Genomic DNA, 22186 nt, shown 5'->3' on the forward strand with positions numbered 1-22186 from the left:
AAGTACTAAGTCGAAGGGGTCAAATACTTATTTCCCTCATTAACATGCAAATCAATGTATAACTTTTTTGAAATGCGTTTTCCTGGATTTTTTTGCTGTTATTCTGTCTCTCACTGTTAAAATACACCGACCATTAAAATTATAGACTGATCATTTCTTTGTCAGTGGGCAAACGTACAAAATCAGCAGGGGATCAAATACTTTTTTCCCCCACTGTAGATGGGTGTCGGGTGTCGGCTCTGTAGCCGGCTCAGACACACCCTAGCCCGGCCTCCGTGGCTCCCTCAGGGCGGGGTGTCAATGACAGACGGACGGCAGCGGATTTAATCTCTGTCTTGTTAGGTCGCGGAGCCGGACAATATGGTACCAGGCAGCGCTGGCGCAGTTAAGCCACTGGTTATCGGATTAGCGGCTCCGTGATGCGGCTGCGCTGCCGGCCGCTCGCACGCAAGAGGCCAAACGCGGCTACCGTGAAAATCACTGTTAACAACGTAAGAAAGTTCACAACCGAAATGGTGACGATGTGTTTGTGCCTCTCCGTTTCCAGCAGTCCCAGTCAAGACCCAACGGCTCTTCTTGTTCACTTTTATAGTTATTAGTAGATGTAGTATCCATCTCTGAAAATATACAGTACATTGTTACCATTTCGTGTCGAAAATGTCTCGACTGAATTAAACATAGACATAAACCATGCGCATTGTTTAACAGTATGGGCTACACTTCATTGAATGGACTTTCATTCTTTCACTTCACTGACATCAATGATGTAAAATAATGCAAAACTCGAGTAATGAAGAGCAGCTGTCTAATTGCATGAACGGGACACCAGAGTTTGGAGAGGGAGGCTGAGGGAGGAGGCCTGGCTCTCTCTCTCTCTCTCTCTCTCTCTCTCTCTCTCTCTCTCTCTCTCTCTCTCTCTCTCTCTCTCTCTGAGTTACGGCTGGAGCAGGACTGACTGCGGCTGTCTGCCGCCAAATCCTGTCCGCCTCCGCGATTCGCCTGGAAAAAAATACCCAATGTGCGGTCACAGCTCCCTCTCTCTCTCTCTCTCTCTCTCTCTCTCTCTCTCTCTCTCTCTCAGCAGTCCAGCTTATCCCCCATACTTCGCTTTGGAGACTCGGCAGTGGATTTACAACTAATAATAATATAATTCTATGCACACACGTATCCCGTGCTGGATGAGGTGACACCAAAAACACTACTTTTGCAGCATTTGTCCGGAGAAGAAGAGGATCTGAGGTATGAGAGACGTGTGCGGGTCAAGCCTGTAGCTGAATGCGCTGCCTTTGACAGCCCGGGTTTGAGTGACGGACTGACCGTGGACGGACATCTCGCCCAGTCCACTCTGAGACAGAAATCACCATCACAATGTAAATTGTCGGAGTAACGGTCTCTGCAGCCCCTCTCTCTCTCTCTCTCTCTCTCTCTCTCTCTCTCTCTCTCGGCAGCAGTGACGGCTGGACCCGCAGAACTGCAGACAGACGGGGACAGACAGTGGGACAGACTCCGTGCCTGTTCACAGATTTACAGAGGGATGTTCCGTGGGGGAGTCCCGGGACTGGGGGGATGCCAGTTACTTTTGGGAAGTTGTAGCCAGCAATAATAATACATATATTAGTATGTAAACAGTTGCAATTTGGGTATAGGTTTTTCCCGAAAGCACGTCCCGAGGCGTGTTTTGTTTTTCTTGTTTTCTTTTGATTGTATGATTTAGTTGTAATGTTTTGTTAAACTGTGATCGCTGTGATTATCTCTGGACTGCCGGCTGATTTGCGAAGAGAGGCCACGGGGGCGCCTGTGTGCGAGACGAGCAGCAGCAGCAGCAGACGGACAGACAGACAGACAATCAACCAGCACACGGCGGAGCCGGGACGTCTGGCACCTCTGTGTATTGGACCCGTGTTTTCCGGTGAAACTCGGCGGTCTCTGGCTCCCTGGGCGCCGGGGAGGAGAGGAGGACTGAAAATACTACAGTATAGTGCAGTGTAGTATTGTACAGTTCAATTAAGTTCAGTGTCAGACAGTATAACGCAGTACAGTACAGTATCCTACAGGCTGTGTAAGCAGTACAGCTATAGTCCAGCACAGAGGGCAGCCTGTTGCCCGAGCATGAGCAGCCCACCGGAGTCCCACTGACACACCACTGAGCTGCGGAGACAGACATGGACACAGGGACCGTGACAATTACAACCACTACTACAGACACAAGACACACTACCAAGGAGAGACGCCAGTGAGCAGCAGTGCACTCAGACTCGGACTGAGAGGGACTGTTTACTGGAAGACAGAGAGGGAGACACAGACGGACAGAGAGTAAGTGCTGGGTATTTTTCTGTCTATACTGTAGTAAAGAGATGGTCTATAATATCTCTAGTCTGTAGTGTTTCAGTATATGTGCTATAGGCCACCCCATCCTGCTCTCTCTCTCTCTCTCTCTCCCCTCTGTCTGTCTCTTCTTTAGTGCAGTGTTGAGTGTGGAGTCCGTCAGTCATTTGATGAACGTTGCCCCCCTCTGTCTCTCCCTCTCCCTTGCTCTGTGTCTCTCAAGCTCATAAACAAGACAAAGCCACCCCTCCTGTCTACCTATCTACCCTACACCAGAACAAACCAGTACCCGAGGAGGCCCAGTGCCAGTGGAGCCATGTCCTCCTGGGGGCCCCAGCCCCCCGCCTCCTCTGCGCTGCCGGAGTGGAAGCTGCAGCTGTTGGAGAGGAAGAGGAGGGAGGAGGAGGAGAGGGAGCGGAGGGAGAGGGAGGAGGAGGAGCGCCTGGCCAGCATGCCGGCATGGAAGCGAGGGATCATCGAGAGGAGGAGAGCCAAGCAGGGGGCAGGAGGAGGAGGAGAGAGAGGGGGGAAGGGAGGAGAGGGGGCGTGGCCGGACTCCACCCCCCTCCCCAGGGCTGGTCCGGGCCCTGGGAGAGCCCAGCCCTCTTTGCCCGCCGAGCCGGACCGGGACACAGAACCGGACTGGGAGTCCGACCTGCGGCCCTCGGGAGCGGTAGAACCAGGGAGCCAGGTTTCCACGGAAACCATCGTCCCCCTCCGGCAGAATCTGTTCATTCGGAAGCAAACAGAGAGAGGAGGAGGTGGAGGAGGACAGGGGAGGGGTAGGCAACAAGTTTGGAAGGAGAGAGAAGGAGAGAGGGAGAGGGAGATGGGCAGAGTGACAGAGAGGGAGAGGGAGATGGGCAGATTGATAGAGAGGGAGAGGGGGAAGGGGAGAGAGATAGGCACGGACCGGGAGAGAGGGATGGAGAGGGAGCAGACGGAGAAGGGGAGAGAGAGTCCCCAGGCCCTCCCCCTCCTGGAAGGCCTGAGGACGATCAGAGCTGAAATCATCATCATCGAGTCGCAAGGGTCGCTGGGGGCGGGGCGGGATGCAGAGAGGGAGGAGGGACGAGGCAGAGAGAGGGACGAGAGAAGAGGAGGAGGAGGAGGAGGAGGTGAGGGGGAGGAGGGCTGGGGGAAGGGGCGGAAGGGGGGGGTGGACCTGCGAGGGATCCTGGAGAGGGGGGGCAGTGTGACGGAGATCAAGGCCACCGAAGTCCTGATTATTAAACCAGCCCCCCCCCTCGGCACACTGGGGGAGAGGGAGGAGAGGGAGAGAGCAGGGAAGAGGGAGGAAGAGGAAGGGCAGGGCAGGGAGAGGAAGGAAAGAGAGAGGGAGGCGGGAGGAGGGAGGGTCAGCCAGCTGCTCAGCAGATTCGGGGGACAATGTTCCTCCTCCTCCTCTTTCTTCTCCTCCCCTTCGGCGTCTTCATCCCTCGCCGTCTCCCCATCCTCCCCCAGCAAGCTCCTGCCCCCCCGATCCCGGAGCTCAGACTGCTTCGGGGGGGCAGGGGCACCGGGGAGGAAGCCGCTAGGGTTGGGGGAGGTAGAGCCAGCCAGGGAGAGAGGGGGAGGGGGGGACGGAGAGAGGAGGAGGAATGAGTGGGGTGGGGGGGGCGCCCCGAAACGCTCCCTCAGCTTCTCCAACAGCGAGGTGGTCTCCCCTGGGGAGGGGCTGGGGGCGGGGCTGGGGCACTGGGGAGGGGGCTGTAACGAGGATAACAGGAACGAGAGCGAGAGAGACAGTGGGGTGAGGGAGTGGGGGGGTGAGGTGGGGCGTCAGACAGCCAGAGACACAGAGAGACAGACAGGGAGAGACACAGAGGGAGACACAACAAGAGACACAGAGAGGCAGACAGAGAAAGAAAAAGAGAGACAGACAGACAGAGACACAGGGAGAGACACAGAGAGACAGACAGCCAGAGACACAGAGAGACAGACAGGGAGAGACACAGAGGGAGACACAACAAGAGACACAGAGAGGCAGACAGAGAAAGAAAAAGAGAGACAGACAGACAGAGACACAGCCAGAGACACAGAGAGACAGACAGAGAGAGACACAGAGAGACAGACAGAGAGAGACACAGAGAGACAGACAGCAAGGGATACAGAGAGACAGACAGAGAGACAGACAGCCAGAGACACAGAAAGACAGACAGAGATAGACACAGAGAGACAGACAAGGAGAGACACAGAGAGACAGACAGAGAGAGACACAGAGAGACAGACAGGGAGAGACACAGAGAGACAGACAGCAAGAGACACAGAGAGAGACACAGAGATACAGACACGGAGAGAGACAGAGAGACAGGAAAGGGGGATGTGGAGGGAGCCTACTGTAAGGGAGAAGGTAGAGGGGACAGAGGAGAAGAAGAGGAGGGAGGAGAGAGGAGAAGAGGAGGAGGAGTGGAGAGAGAGGGACAGAGAGACCCCACAGTCCTCCGGGCAGCTCTGTGTCAGTGCCCTGGGAGCTGGGGCATGCAACGTGTCTGTGCAGAGACAGGAAGCCAGCGAGCGAGAGAGAGAGCGTGCGTGGGAGAGAGCAAGAGAGGAAGAGGAAGAGGAAGAGGAGACGGGGGAGGAGCGCGAGGCAGCCAGCGAGGACGACCTTGATGTCACACGGGAAATGGGCGTCCCTTCCTGCCCAGCCCCGCCCCCCGCTTCCTGCTCGGGTGCCAGCGCCGTCTCTGTCTCATCCACCGCCTCCTCCCCCCCTGCTCTCTCGTCTGTCTCTCCTCCTCCTTCCGCGGCCTCTCAGTCAGCTTCTCTTCCTGCCGTCTGTCCTCCCTCCCGCTCTCTCCCGGACTCTCTCAGAGGGCAGGGGCTCGCGCCGGGCGTCGCATCGCTGGGGACAGGCCTCCAGACTGCACTCGGAGCCTCCCTGTCGCTCTCTTCCTCCTCCCCCTCCTCCTCTCCTGTCCCCCTCCTCTCCTCCGCAGCGCAGGAAGCAGCCGAAGGGCCAGGGCGAGATGGGGCGGCTGTAGAAGCTTCTCTCTCCTTCGCTCGCTCCTCCGGCTCCTCTTTCCTTCCCCGGTGTGGAGACAGACACAGGGGAGTGGAAGGACAGGCACAAGAGACAGACAGAGAGACAGAGAGACAGAGAGACCGGGACAGAGAGAGCGACAGGGACAAGGACAGGGACAGGGACAACAGCGATTCGGAGCGGGACTTTGAGGCGTCGTACCAGCCCCCCACCCCCTCCCCTCCTCCCTCCCCGTCCCTGTCCCCTCCTCCCTCTCCTCCTCCTCCCTCCCCTGCTCTCCCTGTCCCCGTCTCCCTGTCCCTGTCCTCCTCCTCCGCCGCTCCCAGGGGTGTCTCCCACACCGTGGGGATGAGCCGCATCTACAACCTCAAACCGGTCACCCCCAGGCCAGCCGGGGCTATGGGGTCGCTGGCCAAGGAGAAGCAGACTCAGCAGGGCAATAAGGCCGAGACGAGGGCCAGGGTCCTACAGGACCCCAGGGCCCAGAGTCAGCAGCAGCCGCAGCCACAGCAATTGGGCCGGCCGGTCCAGGATAGACGGACTCAGACCTCGCTGGACAGAGATGGGCCCCTGGGCAGCCGGTGGGGGCCCCGGGCCCAGAGCGCTGGGCTGGAGACACCAGCGCAGGGCAAGGAGCCGGAGAGGAGGGCGGGCCAGCAGGAGCTCAGAGTGGCCAATCAGCAGGCCAGACCTGTGGCCCCGCCCCTCCCCCCGCCTGGCCGCTGCTTCATCACGACCCCCAGAGCAGTGGCCCCTCTGGCCCCCGCCGCACAGACCGACGAGCGCCCCAAGAACGCAGCCTGGGGGCGCCCCTCACCCTGCCCGCCCCCCACCACCCCCACCGCCTGCCACACCGCCCCCCCCGCCTGCCACACCGCCCCCCCCGCCCTGGTGGCCCTGAGGAGCTCGGCAGTGAGTCGGCGTGGCAACACCATCACCATCAACCCCAGGAAGATGGGGCCGTCAGCCGGAGGGGCCAAAGCCACCCCCACCTCCCCGTCCTCCCCCTCGCAGGCAGGACTCCCCAACGGGCTGCCCCCTGCCCCCGGGGGCCAGGCAGCCAGGGCGGACGGTGCCGGGGGGGCAGGGGACTCCACGAAGGGCAAGAAGAGGTACCCCACTGCGGAGGAGATCGAGGTGATCGGGGGCTACATGTGCCTGGACAGGTCCTGCCTGGTCACACAGAGAGGCGGGCGTAGGAGGGTGAGTGGGGTGGCGGAGTCATTCTGTCTGTCAGTGTTAATGTGCTGTAGTGTCCAGTCAGTCAGTGTTAATGTGCTGTAGTGTCCAGTCAGTCAGTCAGTGTTAATGTGCTGTAGTGTCCAGTCAGTCAGTGTTAATGTGCTGTAGTGTCCAGTCAGTCAGTGTTAATGTGCTGTAGTGTCCAGTCAGTCAGTGTTAATGTGCTGTAGTGTCCAGTCAGTCAGTCAGTGTTAATGTGCTGTAGTGTCCAGTCAGTCAGTGTTAATGTGCTGTAGTGTCCAGTCAGTCAGTGTTAATGTGCTGTAGTGTCCAGTCAGTCAGTCAGTGTTAATGTGCTGTAGTGTCCAGTCAGTCAGTGTTAATGTACTGTAGTGTCCAGTCAGTCAGTGTTAATGTGCTGTAGTGTCCAGTCAGTCAGTCAGTGTTAATGTACTGTAGTGTCCAGTCAGTCAGTGTTAATGTGCTGTAGTGTCCAGTCAGTCAGTCAGTGTTAATGTGCTGTAGTGTCCAGTCAGTCAGTGTTAATGTGCTGTAGTGTCCAGTCAGTCAGTGTTAATGTGCTGTAGTGTCCAGTCAGTCAGTCAGTGTTAATGTGCTGTAGTGTCCAGTCAGTCAGTGTTAATGTGCTGTAGTGTCCAGTCAGTCAGTGTTAATGTGCTGTAGTGTCCAGTCAGTCAGTCAGTGTTAATGTGCTGTAGTGTCCAGTCAGTCAGTCAGTGTTAATGTGCTGTAGTGTCCAGTCAGTCAGTCAGTCAGTGTTAATGTGCTGTAGTGTCCAGTCAGTCAGTGTTAATGTACTGTAGTGTCCAGTCAGTCAGTCAGTGTTAATGTGCTGTAGTGTCCAGTCAGTCAGTGTTAATGTGCTGTAGTGTCCAGTCAGTCAGTCAGTGTTAATGTGCTGTAGTGTCCAGTCAGTCAGTCAGTCAGTGTTAATGTGCTGTAGTGTCCAGTCAGTCAGTCAGTCAGTGTTAATGTGCTGTAGTGTCCAGTCAGTCAGTGTTAATGTGCTGTAGTGTCCAGTCAGTCAGTGTTAATGTGCTGTAGTGTCCAGTCAGTCAGTCAGTGTTAATGTGCTGTAGTGTCCAGTCAGTCAGTCAGTCAGTGTTAATGTGCTGTAGTGTCCAGTCAGTCAGTCAGTGTTAATGTGCTGTAGTGTCCAGTCAGTCAGTGTTAATGTACTGTAGTGTCCAGTCAGTCAGTCAGTGTTAATGTGCTGTAGTGTCCAGTCAGTCAGTCAGTGTTAATGTGCTGTAGTGTCCAGTCAGTCAGTGTTAATGTACTGTTAATGTCAGTGTTAATGTCCCCTCCGTCTCCCCTGGTCCCCCTGTGTCTCAGTGCTGTAATCCTGCTGTCAGTGCTGATACAGAGCCCGCAGGGAGATGGCCTGGCAGGGATTACCACTATCAGGCAGGTTAATGACAGCTGACAGGACCTGGCCGGTGTGTCTTCTTCAGTCTATCCCTCAATCCTCCTCTCACCCGCTCGCTCCTTCAATTCCCCACTGATTCTCGAAATCTTCCTCTCTCTCTCTCGTGCTCTATCTTTGTATAAGACTGGCAGAACAAACTGACACACTGACTGATTGACACACTGATTGATACACTGACTGACTAAATGACTGATTTTTATAGCAAATTTTTTCTCCTCTCTCCTCTCTCATCCCTGTCTTTTTGTCCCCTCCATCCTGACTGCTGCTGTCTGTCTCCCTCTCCCTCCCTCTTCCGAGTAGAGAGAAAATCTCATCACTTCAGTCAGGTCATTCTCATTGTTTTTTTTTTAAGAAGACAAACTGTGTGTCTATACATACACTCTCACACACGCACACTCTCTCTCTCTCATACCGTTAAACAGTATAATGGGCCTGTGTGTCTGTGGGTCTGCACAGACAGACAGGCCCATTATACTGTTTAACGGTATGAGAGAGAGAGAGAAAGGCAGGAAGTGTAGAAACCGCGACTAAGGCTCAGACAGACTCTGCTCTCTCCCCCTCTCTCTCTTTCTCTCTCATCTTTCCTCCTCCTCCTTTCACTCACATTGCATAGTTCCGCTGCTTGAGTTTTTTTTTTTGCAGAAATGCAGCCGTCTTGAACTATGTGTCAGCTTTGGCTGTTATACTGGGCCTGTGTGTGTGTGTCTGTGTTTGAGCCACCCTGTGTGTGTGAGTCTGTGTGCATGCATGTGTGTGCGTGTGTGAGTCTGTATGCATGCGTGTGTGTGTGTGAGTGTTGGCTCAGTGTTGGCATAGTGTAGGGGTCAGCCCTGTGTGTCAGTCCCGGGCTGCCCAGGCCAGGTGGGACCAGTTTGTATTGGCGTGAAACCAGACTGCACGGCTGCATTAACTCTGCAGATCTGCCTGCTGCATTAATAGAATTAACCCCAGATTAGGACAGTGTGGGAGCGTGCTGGACTGTCTCTGCAGGACCAGGGCTGAGACCCTGCTGGACTGGACTGTACTCTACTGTCAGTGCGTGTGCAGTGCTGTAGTGTGTGTTGTGTGTGTGTTATGTGCATGTGTGTGCTGTGTAGGCTGTGTTTCTCAGTTCAGCTCCGCACCAATCTGACATATCGTGCCGCACAATTGACGCTCACTTCCTCTTTCTCACTGACCCACTTCCTCTCCAGAGTGTGGCGACACCAGAGCGAGAGGGGAGGGGGGCGGGTGTCAGTGCAGTAGATACACACGAGCTCAACGGAAATGACATTGTGTTAACACTGCACTGAGAGGGGAGGGGAGAGGGTTAATATAGCACAAGCACACTGACCGACTGTAAAGTGCCGTACATCAGCGCTACTGTTAAGGACTGCGAGAGACAGGCGAGGTTAAAACAGTGCAGAGAGAGAGAGAGAGAGAGATGCGTGTCAATATGCTGATCACTATCTGTATTGTTACCCATTGCTCCTGTTACTGAGAACTGGGTCTGTCTCTGAATATAGGCAACACTGACTTAGTTCAGTCATGCCAATAAAGATTTTCTGAACTTGAACTTCAGAGAAAGTTTAACGGACTGACTAATCTTGTACCTAAAGCACTGTACTGTACTGTTGTTACTGAGATATACTGTATTGCAGTGTAGTTTCTGTGCTCTACTTCAGTGGACTGGAGTTACTATACAGTATTGTTGTTACTGTAGTATAGTTATTATACTGTAGTTTCTGTAGTGTAGGTACTGTACTGTATTGTAGTTTGTGTAGTGTATTTAATATACTGTATTGTAGTTACTGTGCTGTATTGTAGTTACTGTAGTTACTGTGCTGTATTGTAGTTTGTGTAGTATATTTAATATACTGTATTGTAGTTACTGTGCTGTATTGTAGTTTGTGTAGTGTATTTAATATACTGTATTGTAGTTACTGTAGTTTCTGTGCTGTATTGTAGTTCGTGTAGTGTAGTTACTGTCCCTCTCCCTCTATCTCCCTCTCTCTCTCTCTCTCTCTCTCCGTCTTCACGCTCATCGTGTTGAAGCCGTGGTTGCGGTGGCGGCAGGTTTCCATGGCGATGCCGTGGTGTACCTCACACTGATGAAATTACAATCCGCTGCCCCCCCACCCGCTGTTCCCACAGCATCAGCAGAATCCTGGTCTCCTGGGCTGGCCGGCCGTGTCCAGCATAGCTCTGAATTCTGTTTGAATTTATTGGAACGATAACTGGCAGCCTTTTGGTTCAGAGTGATTAAGTAATTTATAATATTAACCCCTTTAACTCCAGTGAAAGCGCTCATTGACGTCTGGTATCCCACAATGCACTGCGTTTAATGTCAATAACTCTAGTTGCGTAAAACTCTCTCTGTCTCTCTCTCCTTTCTTTCTCTCACTCCTTCTGCACTCCGTCTCTGGGTATTAATCTCTCTATATAGATCGCTCTTTTTCCCTTTCCTCTCGTCAGCCACCTGCCTGTCCCTGCCAGCCCTTCCTCCACCCTTCTCTCCCCTCCCGCTCTTCCTATCCCTCTCCTCTCTCTCTATCCTCCCCTCTCTCTCCTCTCTCTATCCCTCTCCCCCCACCTTTCTCCCACGTCTCTAACCCCCCACCCCGCCCCCAGTCAGACCCCCTGCAGTGCAGTGTCCTCAGTTAATCAGTTGAGTTCTTCTGGGGGGATCAGGGGGATTACACAGCTGTCACACACCCTAGGACACACGCACACACTGGACACAAACAGACCAGTGTCCAGTCAGTCAGTGTTAATGTGCTGTAGTGTCCAGTCAGTCAGTGTTAATGTGCTGTAGTGTCCAGTCAGTCAGTGTTAATGTACTGTAGTGTCCAGTCAGTCAGTCAGTGTTAATGTACTGTAGTGTCCAGTCAGTCAGTCAGTGTTAATGTGCTGTAGTGTCCAGTCAGTCAGTGTTAATGTGCTGTAGTGTCCAGTCAGTCAGTGTTAATGTGCTGTAGTGTCCAGTCAGTCAGAGTTAATGTGCTGTAGTGTCCAGTCAGTCAGTCAGTGTTAATGGGCTGTAGTGTCCAGTCAGTCAGTGTTAATGTGCTGTAGTGTCCAGTCAGTCAGTGTTAATGTGCTGTAGTGTCCAGTCAGTCAGTCAGTGTTAATGTGCTGTAGTGTCCAGTCAGTCAGTCAGTGTTAATGTACTGTAGTGTCCAGTCAGTCAGTCAGTGTTAATGTACTGTAGTGTCCAGTCAGTCAGTGTTAATGAAGTGAAATGTATGTATTAACCCCCCCCTCTCTCTCTCAGGGGAATGTGTGTTTTGACGAGGGGAAGTTGGAGGTGCTGTTTGAGTATCCCTCTGAGGGGTCTCTGGGTCCCACACAGGACCCTGCTCCCCCGCCCCTCCCCCAACTCCGCGGTGCCACCCTGGAGGAGGAAGAAGAGGAGGAGGAGGAGGAGAAGGCAGCGGAGGGGGCCTTTCTGTCGAGGGGGGGGAGCCCTCGGACACTGCGTGTGGGTGAGTGTCTACAGTGCGCTGTCACACAGCCGTGCCCGGTCACGCCCTGCTGTCACGCCTCACTGCGTACACTCGGCCAGTCAGTCAGGATGTGTCTGTGGTAGGGATGGGCGCTGAACCGGTGTTATGGTTTACAGCCATTGAGATACACTACTACGGTATAGATACTATTCCTGCTGCGCTGATTAACTTACATAAGCCCCACTCGTCATGCTTTGCTTTAGAAATATAACTGGATTGATTTGCTATTTACCAGTAAATAAACTGCACTTGGATTATTTATTTATACATGTCTGTTTGTACATTGGATTTATCTGCAGCGCAACAAATCAATCTGGTTTTTAAAAATTACAGCTCCTAAAATAAACAGACCAGGAACACAGCCCAGAGTTGTTTAGAGCAAGAGTGATTGTCAATAATGAGGGCTGCGTACATGTGACATATCCCTCCTGTCCCTCCTGCTTCATAATATGTTAAACAAGTGGAGCATATTATTTTATTTTATTTTATTTTATGTCAGTTGGAACCTAGAGAATTCAGCTGCATGATTTATACCAGTGGTTCTCGATCCTGGTCCTGGCTGAACACCGACCCTGCTGGTTTTTGTTCCAGCTGAGCTCTCAATTACTTAATTGAACCCTTAATTGAAGTAATAGTTTCCTAAATCTGAGCCTTTTAATTATTTTTAACAGTAGGGGTTTTAAGTTCAGTATAAAATTGTATAAGGAAATTATTATCTTATTAAGGACCCAACTTATTATCAGTTACACACTTTAAAGATTCAAATGTAATAAAATTTCTTCAATTAAGGGTTCAATTAAATAATTGAGAGCTCAGTTGGAACAAGAATCAGCAGGGTCTGTGTTCTGCCAGGACCAGGATTGAGAACCACTGATTTATACTGTAATATTCAGGTTACTGCTGTAGTTTTGCTTACTGTCTTCATACCGTGGAAATTGTAATTATCTCTCTCTCTCTGCAGATGAATCCTGTCGCAGATAGCATCAGAAGTGGCTCATCAATATCTATCCATTTTTACTATGAATGTCATTTTTATGAGAACAATTGTTTTTTTCAATGTTTTATTGCCCCAGGGGATACACCCTTACTGTATGGATCTGATTTTAATTTGGTTTGTTATTTTTATTGCTTATTTGTGTTTATTTTTTAAATTGAAACCCTTTCCTCTGCTCCTCCGCCTGTAGACTGTGAAGCTCTGTTGTCCTGTAGTCTGAACCAGCGAATCCAAAACCCAGGGTGGGCTTCTCTCTGGGACGGGGGTGGGGGCAGTCTTTGTAGTGTTCCTTGACGGTTCTAGAACAGCAGTTTGTGTGTTCCTGTACTATTCTAGAACCAGTCTGTGTCCTGTAGTGTTCTAAAAGACCAGTTGGAGCTCTAGGTAGAAGTTGCTGAATGGAGAGCTACAGGACCAGGGCTGGACACCCCTGCTGTACCGTGGCTCTCCAGGACCAGGGCTGGAGACCCCTGGATAATTATTCTTTAATCTGTTTAAGGTTTGTTTATTTAAAGGGAAATATTTTGTATGTTGATGTGTATGTTTTTATTAACATTGTTTTTTGCAAGTGATTAAATTGTGCTGGCATAGTTGTGTGTTTTTGCAGTTCACACACAGTGTCCTGTCTGTGCTTGAAGGTTTATAAAAGTGCTTGGAGAAAAAATGTTGGTTTGTTGGCTGTCTAATTTATTATTGTTTATAAACTGCATTTTTGTTTTGACGTATACAAGCTTAAAGAACTTGCATCTCTTGTACTGTATGTTTTTGCTATAGTCCCTTCTTTGAGATGGGGCTGCATCAATACAATTTAATAAAATATTGCATTGAATAGAGCCAAAGGAAAACATTTCTTGATGTTGGTCTCTCTCTGCTGTGCAGAGTCAGTACTGCATCAGCTGCTGTTCAGTTTCTATGGTGGGTGTTGGGTGTGTGGTATGGGGGAGCCACAGAATAATGGTCTAGAAATATGGACTGCCTGGTGTGGGATAATAATTGGCTTAATCATAGCTAATGCATAATTGTAAATTATTGAGGACATCAGGTTAAATATAAAAGTCTATAAGGCACCCAGATTCTCCAACTTTTTGTAATTTAAAAAATGTAAAAAAATCAAGTAAAGTATTAATTCAATTTAGCTTTCAGTTAATGAATTCAGGGGGCAGGACATGGGGTCCCAGGATTGGGAAACACTGTTACTGTTTAAATGAAATGATGTATAACATTTATCAGTAGCTATAGTTAAAGTGCTGTGCTCTGCCTGACATCTCAGGCGACTTAACAAGGAAGTTAGAAAAGCAGAAGTTAAACAATGCTGACGAACAAGCAATACTGCACCACCCCTGAATGCGCAGCACTGCGCCTGCGTGCGGCCACACCGGAAACACTTCCCCAGGGTGCGGCCGAGTCACAACAACAACATCCGGGTCAGCGCCGGATTTGGGTTGACCGTATATCATGTAGAAAATATGCATAATAAATTGTAGTTGTAAACGCCGAGTTATACTACAGATAGGCAGATCTGATCAGATATATACGCATCTGTAGGCGTCCTGCTACAAGCCTCAGTCTGCAGCGCAGAGGTCTCTCCTGCGGCGCCAGGGAGCTGCAGCAGACGAGCATCCCCGCCGGCGCTTTCTGGGGCGCCTCCGCTCGGAGTCCTCCGGTACCCGAAGTGTGTCGGTTCTGCGTGACCGAAATCACACGCCGCCTCCCAGCCTGGCCCTCTGCGCGGAGCTGGACACGGCGCCCCGCTCGCCCGATTGCACAAGTGCCCGCCCCGCCGCAGCTCCGGCACAGCGGATCTCCGGATCTCCGGATCTCCACACACAGCACGATGCTCAGACTCGACCCGGCGTGGCTGCGCCGCGGAGGCCAGCTGTGGACGGTAAGAGACAGACAGACAGGCAGGCAGACAGAGCATGGGTCACTGTTTGTACGCATGCGTTTCTGTTTTGATCGTGTTTAAATTCCACCTGCCTGCGATACAAAGTCTGAAAATAGCAGACACTGCAGACAGGGTGGATAACAACACACACAGACACACAACAAACTCGGGGAGGTACAGGTGAGGTGTAGGTGTGTGTGAGATCCTGGATCCAACCTCGACTATAAGGAGATGCAAGTCCATCACCAACTCCTGGTCTACAGAGTTGTGGTGCTCCACACACTGCTATGGAGCCGAAATATGGACCACCTACAGTCGGCACCTTGAAGCATTGGAACAAAGCCACCAAAGATCCTCACAGAACATCTTGAGGAGCAGCTGGGAGGACAGGCGCACTAGTAACTGTTTTGGAGGCCAATATAAACAGCATCACCACTACCATAATACAACGCCAACCCCGATGGACAGGCCATGTCATTCGTTTGCCAGAAACACGCCTCTGAAACCGATCATGTATTCCCAGTTGAGGCATGGTCAGCCAGCCCCTGGTGGGCAACAGAAGACCCTCAAGTAGAAGCCTCTATGGAGGACAGTCATACTCGAGTCGAGTGATAGCTCACAGTTGAAGTAGTCTATACTTTGACACAATCTGTCTGGGTTTATCTAGGGATACTGATCCGTTTCTGGGCTCTCTGAGGGCGTGTTGTGTTGAGCTGTCCTGTACGGTACTGTTGCACAGGGACAGACTGTTCTGCTTTTTTGAAGTGTTGTTTAAAACAGAAACACACACTGGCGCATAGATAACCTTGTTTGTACACAAACGCCACACACAGTGCAGAAGTTGACCTAGGAGTCTGTTTACTCCTCACTTTCTCCATCCAAACAATGTGGGGAAGCAATAAAAAAAGGCAAACACAATGCTAGGGTATATTGTCAAAAGTGTAGAATTGAGAACAAGGGCAGTGATGTTCAGACTGTACAATGCACTAGTTAGAGCTCATCTGGATACTGTGGACAGTTCTGGGCTCCACACTTCAAGAAAGATATCGCTGCTCTAGAGGCAGTTCAGAGGAGAGCAACCAGACTTATTCTAGGTCTGAAGGGAATGTCCTACTGAGAGACTGAGGAACTGAACCTTTTCACCCTGGAACAGAGGAGACTACGTGGGGACTTGATCCAAGACCACATCAAACCAGAGATACCACTTTTCCAGATCTGCAGGGACACAGGAGGCCCTTCTTCACACAGAGAGGCGTCACAATCTGAACAAACTCCCCAGCGATGTGGCTGAAGAGACAATTTGGGAACATTCAGAAACAGACTGGATAGGATCCTTGATCACTTAGTTATTAAAGGACACCAAACGAGCACGATGGGGCGAATGGCCTCCTCTTGTTTGTAAACTTTCTTATATTCTCATGTTCTTATTCTCCTCCCCTCTCTCAGCATTGCACCCGGGGGTTCAGCTCCTCGGTGCCCCCTCAGCCCGTGCCCCCCCTGGAGCAGACGCTGTCCCGGTACCTGCGGGCGCTGGAGCCCCACCTGCCCCCCAGCGAGTGGCAGCAGGCGCGGGCGGAGCTGCAGGAGTTCAGCCGGCAGGGTGGGGCCGGAGAGGGGCTGCAGAGGAGCCTGGAGAGGAGAGCGCAGCGCATGCACAACTGGGTACGGGCCGCCGCTACACAGCTACACAACTATACAAACACAACGACACAAACACACTGCCACACAGCGCACGCTCACACAACTGGGTAACCACTGCGCTGAGATCAGAACCACTGAGACGAGCACAGCTGCTAGCCTGATTACTCCCCTGCTCCCTCGCTCTCTCTCCCTCCCAGGTCTCGGAGTGGTGGCAGCAGTCAAACTATTTGGAGAGCCGACTGCCCCTGGCTGTTCACTCGAACCCGGCCGTCGCCCTGCCCCAGCAGGACTACAGCGACTGGAGGGGACAGCTACTGTGAGCCAGTGTGTCAGTCAGGCAGTGTGCGAGTTGTTTATGCAGAGACTCTTCCTGATCTCTCTTTCTCTCTCTCTCTGTGTGCAGGTTTGCAGCGAAGCTCATAGCAGGAGTCCTGGACTTCAAAGCCAAAATTGACAGGTAACTGTCCCTGTGTGTCCCCCTCTGTCCCCATGTGTCGCCCTCTATCAGTGCCTCCTTCTCCTCACCTCTCTTTTGTAACCACTTAATAGACCATGCTAAATCAATACAGTGAGAAAACTAGATCAGGAATTGGAGCCCGTGATTGTCAGCCCTCCTGTACTGCAGCTTCTCCTCACACCTCTCCTGCAGCCCCTATGTCTCAGCTCTCTTACGTCTGCCGTGTTGGCTCTGTGTGTCAGGATGTGTGCTTATGATGCGTGTGATCACATTGACTCTCATAAATAATGACGATAAGAAGAACCAGGAATAACAGAACAACAAAAGTGTAACTGTTTCTCTCCCCCTCTCTCAGTCACGCTCTGCTGGTGGAGTACATGCGTGGCCGGCCCCTGTGCATGGAGCAGTACAGCCAGGTGTTCTCGTCCTGCCGTGTCCCGGGGCCGAAGCACGACCACGTCCTCCTGTACAACCGCATCCGCCGGCCGCCCACCCACATCACCGTGGTCCGGAACTTCCAGGTTCTCACCCCCTGCCCTCACTGCTTACTCACCCTTTACTCACCTTGTACTTGCTGCTCACTCGCCCTTTACTCACCCTGTTGTCGCAGCAGTTCTTCCAGTTGGAGGTTTATAACAGTGTCCCTCTCTCTGCAGTTCTTCCAGCTGGAGGTGTATAACAGCGACGGCTCCCCTCTGACGGTGGGGCAGATCCACAGCCAGCTGCAGCGAATCCGAGCGCAGTCCTGGAAGACTGACAAGGAGCCCATGGGCATCCTGACCAGCCAGCACAGGAACACCTGGGGCCAGGCCTACAACCGGCTGCTGCGAGGTACGGCACACACACACACACACACACTGCACACACTGCACACTACGCACACTGTGTCAGTTCGTCAGTCGGCCGTCAGAACGCCTCCCGCTCCCTCTCTCAGACAGGATCAACCGAGACTCGGTGCGGGCGATCGAGCGCGCTCTGTTCGGGGTGTGTCTGGACGCCCCGGTGATGCGCGTGTCCGAGGGGCGCTACTCCAGCCGCATGGCCGCCCAGGTGCTGCATGGGGGCGGGACCTACTCCAACAGCGGCAACCGCTGGTTCGACAAGACCCTGCAGGTGGGCCTGTCAATCACCCGTGCACTGGCCAATCACAGGCCAAGACTGACCGACACACACTGACTGACACACTGACCGACTGAGCACGTCTGTCTCTTACTCTCGCCTTTACTTTCTGTCTGTCTTCTCTGTTCATCCCCCTCTCTCTCTGTCTGTGTCTCTGTGTCACTGTTGTGGTGTCCAGACCGCCAGCATGCCTAACTCCACTCTCGCCCTCCCTCTCTCTCTCAGTTCATCGTGGGGGAGGACGGCTCGTGCGGGGTGCTGTATGAACAGGCCATAGCAGAGGGCCCCCCCATTGCTACCATCGTCGACCACGTACTGGAGTACACGTCCGTACTGGGAGAGGGGCAGGGAATTGGGAGGGACTATAGAGGGGAGAATTGGGGGAGGGACAAGGGGTGAGAGAGAGATCAGTAGCCACCAGCTGTAGAGTGAGAGAGGAGAGAGAGTGAACGACTGAAGAGATGGGTAATGAACGATTATAACCCGTACCCCACCCCTCTCTCTCAGTAAGCAGCCGGAGACCGTGCGCGCCCCCATGGTGCCCCTCCCCCACCCGAAGAAGCTGTACTTCTACATCGACCCCGAAATCAAGAGGGACATCGAGCTGGCCAAGCAGAACCTGGACAGGTGAGTAGAGCACGTGCGTTGAACGATGAGCACTGTGTGTCCCGCTGTGGAGACCCTGACCTTCACAGCAGTGCAGTTTCCTGTGCAGTATCTTAGTCAAACACTGAGCTGATTAATGAGCAGCAGCAGTGACTCTCAATGTCAGAGAGGGAGAAGGGGAGAGGGGGAGAGATGCAGGGGACAGGGTAGGGAAGGGTATATGCTGCCACCTACTGGACTGACTGGGTAATGTCCGCTCATTGGGTGCGCTGTGTGCTCGATGCTCCAGTGCCAGGTTTTGAAAGTGGCTCAATGATCTACCGAAATGCGATGCATGTTCCATGTGAAGTTCTAATGCACAGAGTTCCGTTAAAGAGCTAGTCGTTGTGACTCCTTTTTGTTCGCTGTCCGGGACATCACGGGTACAATAATATATAATGTCCCCCTGATACATCAGCCTGTCCTCAAGGGTGCTCGGCACTCTTGCTGCGGTGCACTTTTGCCTCCTTATGTCTCGTTGGCACTTCTGTTGTGTCACTGCGACCTTTTCTACCCCCCCTTTAGCTCAACTGTCTTATCTCTGCACTAGTTACTTGTGCAACAGCTCGTCTTAATGAACTCATTTACTGCTTAACTAATCAATTAACCAATGTCTCTTGATTGGCAGCCTGATTAACGACCTGGACATCAGCTGTTTCACATTCCGGAAGTTTGGGAAGAACTTCCCCAAAAAGCACCGGCTCAGCCCCAACTCCCTGATTCAGACTGCCCTGCAGCTCGCCTACTACAGGTAACACACCTGACCCCCGCAGCTCGCCTACTACAGGTAACACACCTGACCCCCGCAGCTCACCTACTACACATTTATGTCACTGATACACTGACTCTCTCTTCCTCTCTCTGGGCAGGATGTACGGGGAGCTGGCCGTAACGTGTGAGAGCGTGTCTCTGCGCATGTTCCGGGGCGGCCGCACTGACACGGTCCGCTGTGCCACCCCTGAGGCCCTGCGTTTCGCCCAGGCCGCTGACGACCCCTGCGTCATGGTAAACACCCACTGTCACCACAGGGACAACCTCCCAACCCCCACTATAGCTCCCAAGACAGCTATAGAGAGACGGATGGAAAATGAGGGGGGAGAGTGAGAGGGAGGGAGCTGCAGGGAAAAAGAGAGGGAGAGAGTGGTGGAGGGGAGGGGTGTAACGGTACAGTATAGCAGTATAACAGCAGTTGTTGTTGATGTTGTTGTGTGCAGAGGGAGATGAAGGTGGCTCTGCTGAAGGAGGCTGTAGAGGCTCACAGCATCCTGACTGAACAGGTAACACTGAGCACCACACACTGAACACACTGAGCAGAACACACTGAGCAGAACACACTGAGCAGAACACACTGACTCACTGGGGTCTTTCCCTTTGTGGACAGGCACTCCAGGGTCAGGCCATTGATCGCCACCTGCTGGGCCTGAAGCTGCAGGCCATCGAGGACGGACGGACCGTCCCCACACTGTTCATGGACACAGCCTACGCCATCGCCACACACTGGAGACTCCGGACTGGACAGGTATTGAAGGAGGGGAGGGGAGAAGGGACAAAAAAGAGAGAGAGGGAGAGAGACTCGGGACTGGACAGGTACTGACACAGAGAATGGAGATGAGCAGAGAGAGAGAGAGAGAGAAGATCAGTATGAAGAGAGAGAGTGGAGTGGGGTTTGGTGGGGGTTACATGTAAACTGACTGTCCCCTCCGTCCCTCAGGTGGCCTCTCGCACGGACAGTGTCATGTGCTTTGGGCCACTGGAGCCCGATGGCTACGCTGTGTGCTATAACCCCATGTCTGAGCACATCAACTTCTCCGTCTCGGCCTTCAACTGCTGCGAGCAGACGCACGCGGAGAGGCTGGCCCAGGAGATCCGCAGAGCCCTCGGTCACCTGCAGGAGCTGCTGCAGCCCTCCCACACGGCCTGAGGCAGAGAGGGGGAGGGAGAGAGGGAAGGGCGGAAAGAGGAAAAAGGTGGACTGAGACGGTTGTAACTGCTGCCTGACTTTAACAACACAGCACTGCACTGTACACAGCAGTCACAGAGACGCACACACACTGCATTCTCACACAAACACACACACACCATGAGACAGGCTGACGGATACAAACATACACACAGACCGACTGACAGACATACAGACTGACAGACAGGCAGACAGGCAGACAAACACGCTTCGGATCTGAGTTTTGAGGATTCCATTGACTGGTAGAGAGACTCAGAATGCTTGCAGCTGATTGGTGGAGAGAGATTCTAATTGGAATACAAAACCGAAACCTCTCATCCTGGATATATGCAAACAAAACAAAACCAAGAAAAACGTGATTGGTTGGAAGGGACTGCAGGGCTTAGCACCCATTGGCTGGGACATTTGTGTCCTTAAATGCTATTGGCTGGATGATGTTCTTACCTCAAAGGCCATTGATTGGCTGTCCTTCAAAAGCATTAGCTATTATTCCAAAAAAGATTAATTATTCTTCTGGTGATGAGTGATTGACTTGGAGAAAGTCTATTGGCTGGAAGAATACATTTCATAGGATGGGATTGAATGGGAGAAAAGGCCCTTGTTGGCTGAGACATGGACACGGGCTCAATTGGACAGGACCAAAGCAGCTGGAGAGAGGCCATTGTCAGGAACACTCCGGCTCTTCTGTGTGATTGGCTAAAAGATACCAATGGTGAGATGCAATTTGCCGGAACGATTGTTCTGGGGGAGCTGATTGACACTTGTCCCCAACAATAATTAAAGCATTGAGAATTTTGACCAAAATACTAATGAAAATAAACTACATTTTGGAGTTAATTAAATATTTCTGTACTATCCTGGTGTTCTGTGTTGTCTTTGCAGTAGAAAAATACATAATTCTGGTCGGGGAGAAACTTCAGAAGACGTCTCCTCCCCACCTCCTTATTCTTCTTCTGTATCCAGTAAGAGCTGAACATGTTTTAGCTGTGACTTCAGAGGTGACAAAATGCCCTACAATCCTAATTTCCCACCAGTTGTGTTGAGGAAGTATTCAGCTCACATACTGCGTGCAGGATATTATTTTGGCTTTACGTTCAGGTTAATAGACATTAATTGTTAATCTAGATTAGTGAGGGTATCTGTTGTTTTCAGTAGTTCCTTCCCTCCATTCTGTCTAGTAGTATTTGGTTTAGTTTAATACATTTACAGCTGTGTCCAAGTGAGCTTAAAGGTTAACCATCCTACAGTAAGAGCAATAAAACAATGCGTATGTGCACCTTGCCTGTCTCTGTACACTAGTACTCATGGGAGGAGGCGGATAGGGTCCCTATATGACCGTCATTAATTCCATAGCAGGGTGGAATGTAATTACATGCAACGGTACCATCTGATCTCTGCAACAGCGTTCCCTGTTCGTGCTCTGTGTTTTACCACTGTCTGGGAGGCCTGCATTTTATAGTTATTTTACTGTAGCTGCTGAACAAAGATCACTTGCCACAAATGAAAACGGAGGAAGCGGATACTTTCGATATGCCGCAGCTATCACCTGCACTTCTCTAAGATTTACGAGCTGTTTTCGGGAGTGTTGGGGGGGAGTGAGTCTTGTATATTCCTTGTTCCACATCCTTAAAAAAGACTAACAATTTCTAAAATGTTACGTTCTTTACAAAAATAACATTTAAATTACATTTGCATTGCATAGACTTTGTTGATTTTGCTGGTCGACAGGTTCAAGAAGTCTAACGAATCGTGTTGCCACACGTGGGTGGGTTTGTGTTTGTAGGTAAGTTAAATGATCTCTAAGATTTTTAGATAGTTTGTTGGTAGGCAGAAGCAGAGATGTCTGTCCACCTCCTTTAAACATACTAAAAGAAATGGAGATGTTGTACTTGTGAAAGTAGACTTTGGCCAGCACAATTCAAGTTGTGTGGGGTAAACAAATATAATAAAACCTTTTGCAAAAAACGAATGAATCCTAAATGTGTTGGAGATGTGTAAGTTATATTCTAGGCTTTAAAGTATAGGGTGTGAAGATGTGGTCTGGTGACGTCACGGCT

At 51.6% G+C, this 22186-nt stretch overlaps 3 protein-coding genes across 3 annotated transcripts; all 3 read left to right on the forward strand.

Annotated features, from left to right (window-relative positions):
• The first annotated feature begins 1012 nt into the window (after positions 1 to 1012).
• Positions 1013 to 4041, forward strand: ppp1r18 (protein phosphatase 1, regulatory subunit 18). The gene is made up of 4 exons (XM_066724765.1): positions 1013 to 1239; positions 1449 to 2313; positions 2549 to 3874; positions 3979 to 4041. The coding sequence occupies exons 3-4, from the start codon at positions 2642 to 2644 to the stop codon at positions 4039 to 4041; spliced, it is 1296 nt and encodes a 431-aa protein (XP_066580862.1). The 5' UTR covers positions 1013 to 1239; positions 1449 to 2313; positions 2549 to 2641.
• Positions 4037 to 13255, forward strand: LOC136771596 (taperin). The gene is made up of 3 exons (XM_066724000.1): positions 4037 to 6514; positions 11197 to 11407; positions 12390 to 13255. Exons 1-3 carry the CDS (start codon positions 4649 to 4651, stop codon positions 12407 to 12409), a joined length of 2097 nt encoding a protein of 698 aa, XP_066580097.1. The 5' UTR covers positions 4037 to 4648; the 3' UTR covers positions 12410 to 13255.
• A 618-nt stretch (positions 13256 to 13873) lies between these two features.
• cratb (carnitine O-acetyltransferase b) lies at positions 13874 to 20984 on the forward strand. The gene is made up of 14 exons (XM_066724733.1): positions 13874 to 14307; positions 15754 to 15969; positions 16146 to 16264; positions 16352 to 16405; positions 16761 to 16926; positions 17062 to 17236; positions 17340 to 17518; positions 17750 to 17850; positions 18032 to 18151; positions 18798 to 18920; positions 19039 to 19174; positions 19384 to 19446; positions 19551 to 19688; positions 19881 to 20984. The coding sequence occupies exons 1-14, from the start codon at positions 14257 to 14259 to the stop codon at positions 20088 to 20090; spliced, it is 1851 nt and encodes a 616-aa protein (XP_066580830.1). The 5' UTR covers positions 13874 to 14256; the 3' UTR covers positions 20091 to 20984.
• The last annotated feature ends 1202 nt before the right edge of the window (positions 20985 to 22186 follow it).

This window comes from Amia ocellicauda, chromosome 15 (genome assembly GCF_036373705.1).
Source record: "Amia ocellicauda isolate fAmiCal2 chromosome 15, fAmiCal2.hap1, whole genome shotgun sequence".
In the NCBI taxonomy this organism is placed as follows: Eukaryota; Metazoa; Chordata; class Actinopteri; order Amiiformes; family Amiidae; genus Amia; species Amia ocellicauda.

Bases quoted from the DNA above. Each gene is read 5' to 3' on its own strand.
- ppp1r18 (XM_066724765.1), top strand. From the start codon at position 2,642: ATGTCCTCCTGGGGGCCCCAGCCCCCCGCCTCCTCTGCGCTGCCGGAG. The intron at 3,875-3,978 runs GTAGAGCCAGCC...CTTCTCCAACAG, and splicing joins AGCCGCTAGGGTTGGGGGAG to CGAGGTGGTCTCCCCTGGGG.
- LOC136771596 (XM_066724000.1), top strand. From the start codon at position 4,649: ATGTGGAGGGAGCCTACTGTAAGGGAGAAGGTAGAGGGGACAGAGGAG. The intron at 6,515-11,196 runs GTGAGTGGGGTG...TCTCTCTCTCAG, and splicing joins AGAGAGGCGGGCGTAGGAGG to GGGAATGTGTGTTTTGACGA. The intron at 11,408-12,389 runs GTGAGTGTCTAC...CTCTCTCTGCAG, and splicing joins CCCTCGGACACTGCGTGTGG to ATGAATCCTGTCGCAGATAG.
- cratb (XM_066724733.1), top strand. From the start codon at position 14,257: ATGCTCAGACTCGACCCGGCGTGGCTGCGCCGCGGAGGCCAGCTGTGG. The intron at 17,237-17,339 runs GTACGGCACACA...TCCCTCTCTCAG, and splicing joins CTACAACCGGCTGCTGCGAG to ACAGGATCAACCGAGACTCG. The intron at 17,519-17,749 runs GTGGGCCTGTCA...TCTCTCTCTCAG, and splicing joins GGTTCGACAAGACCCTGCAG to TTCATCGTGGGGGAGGACGG.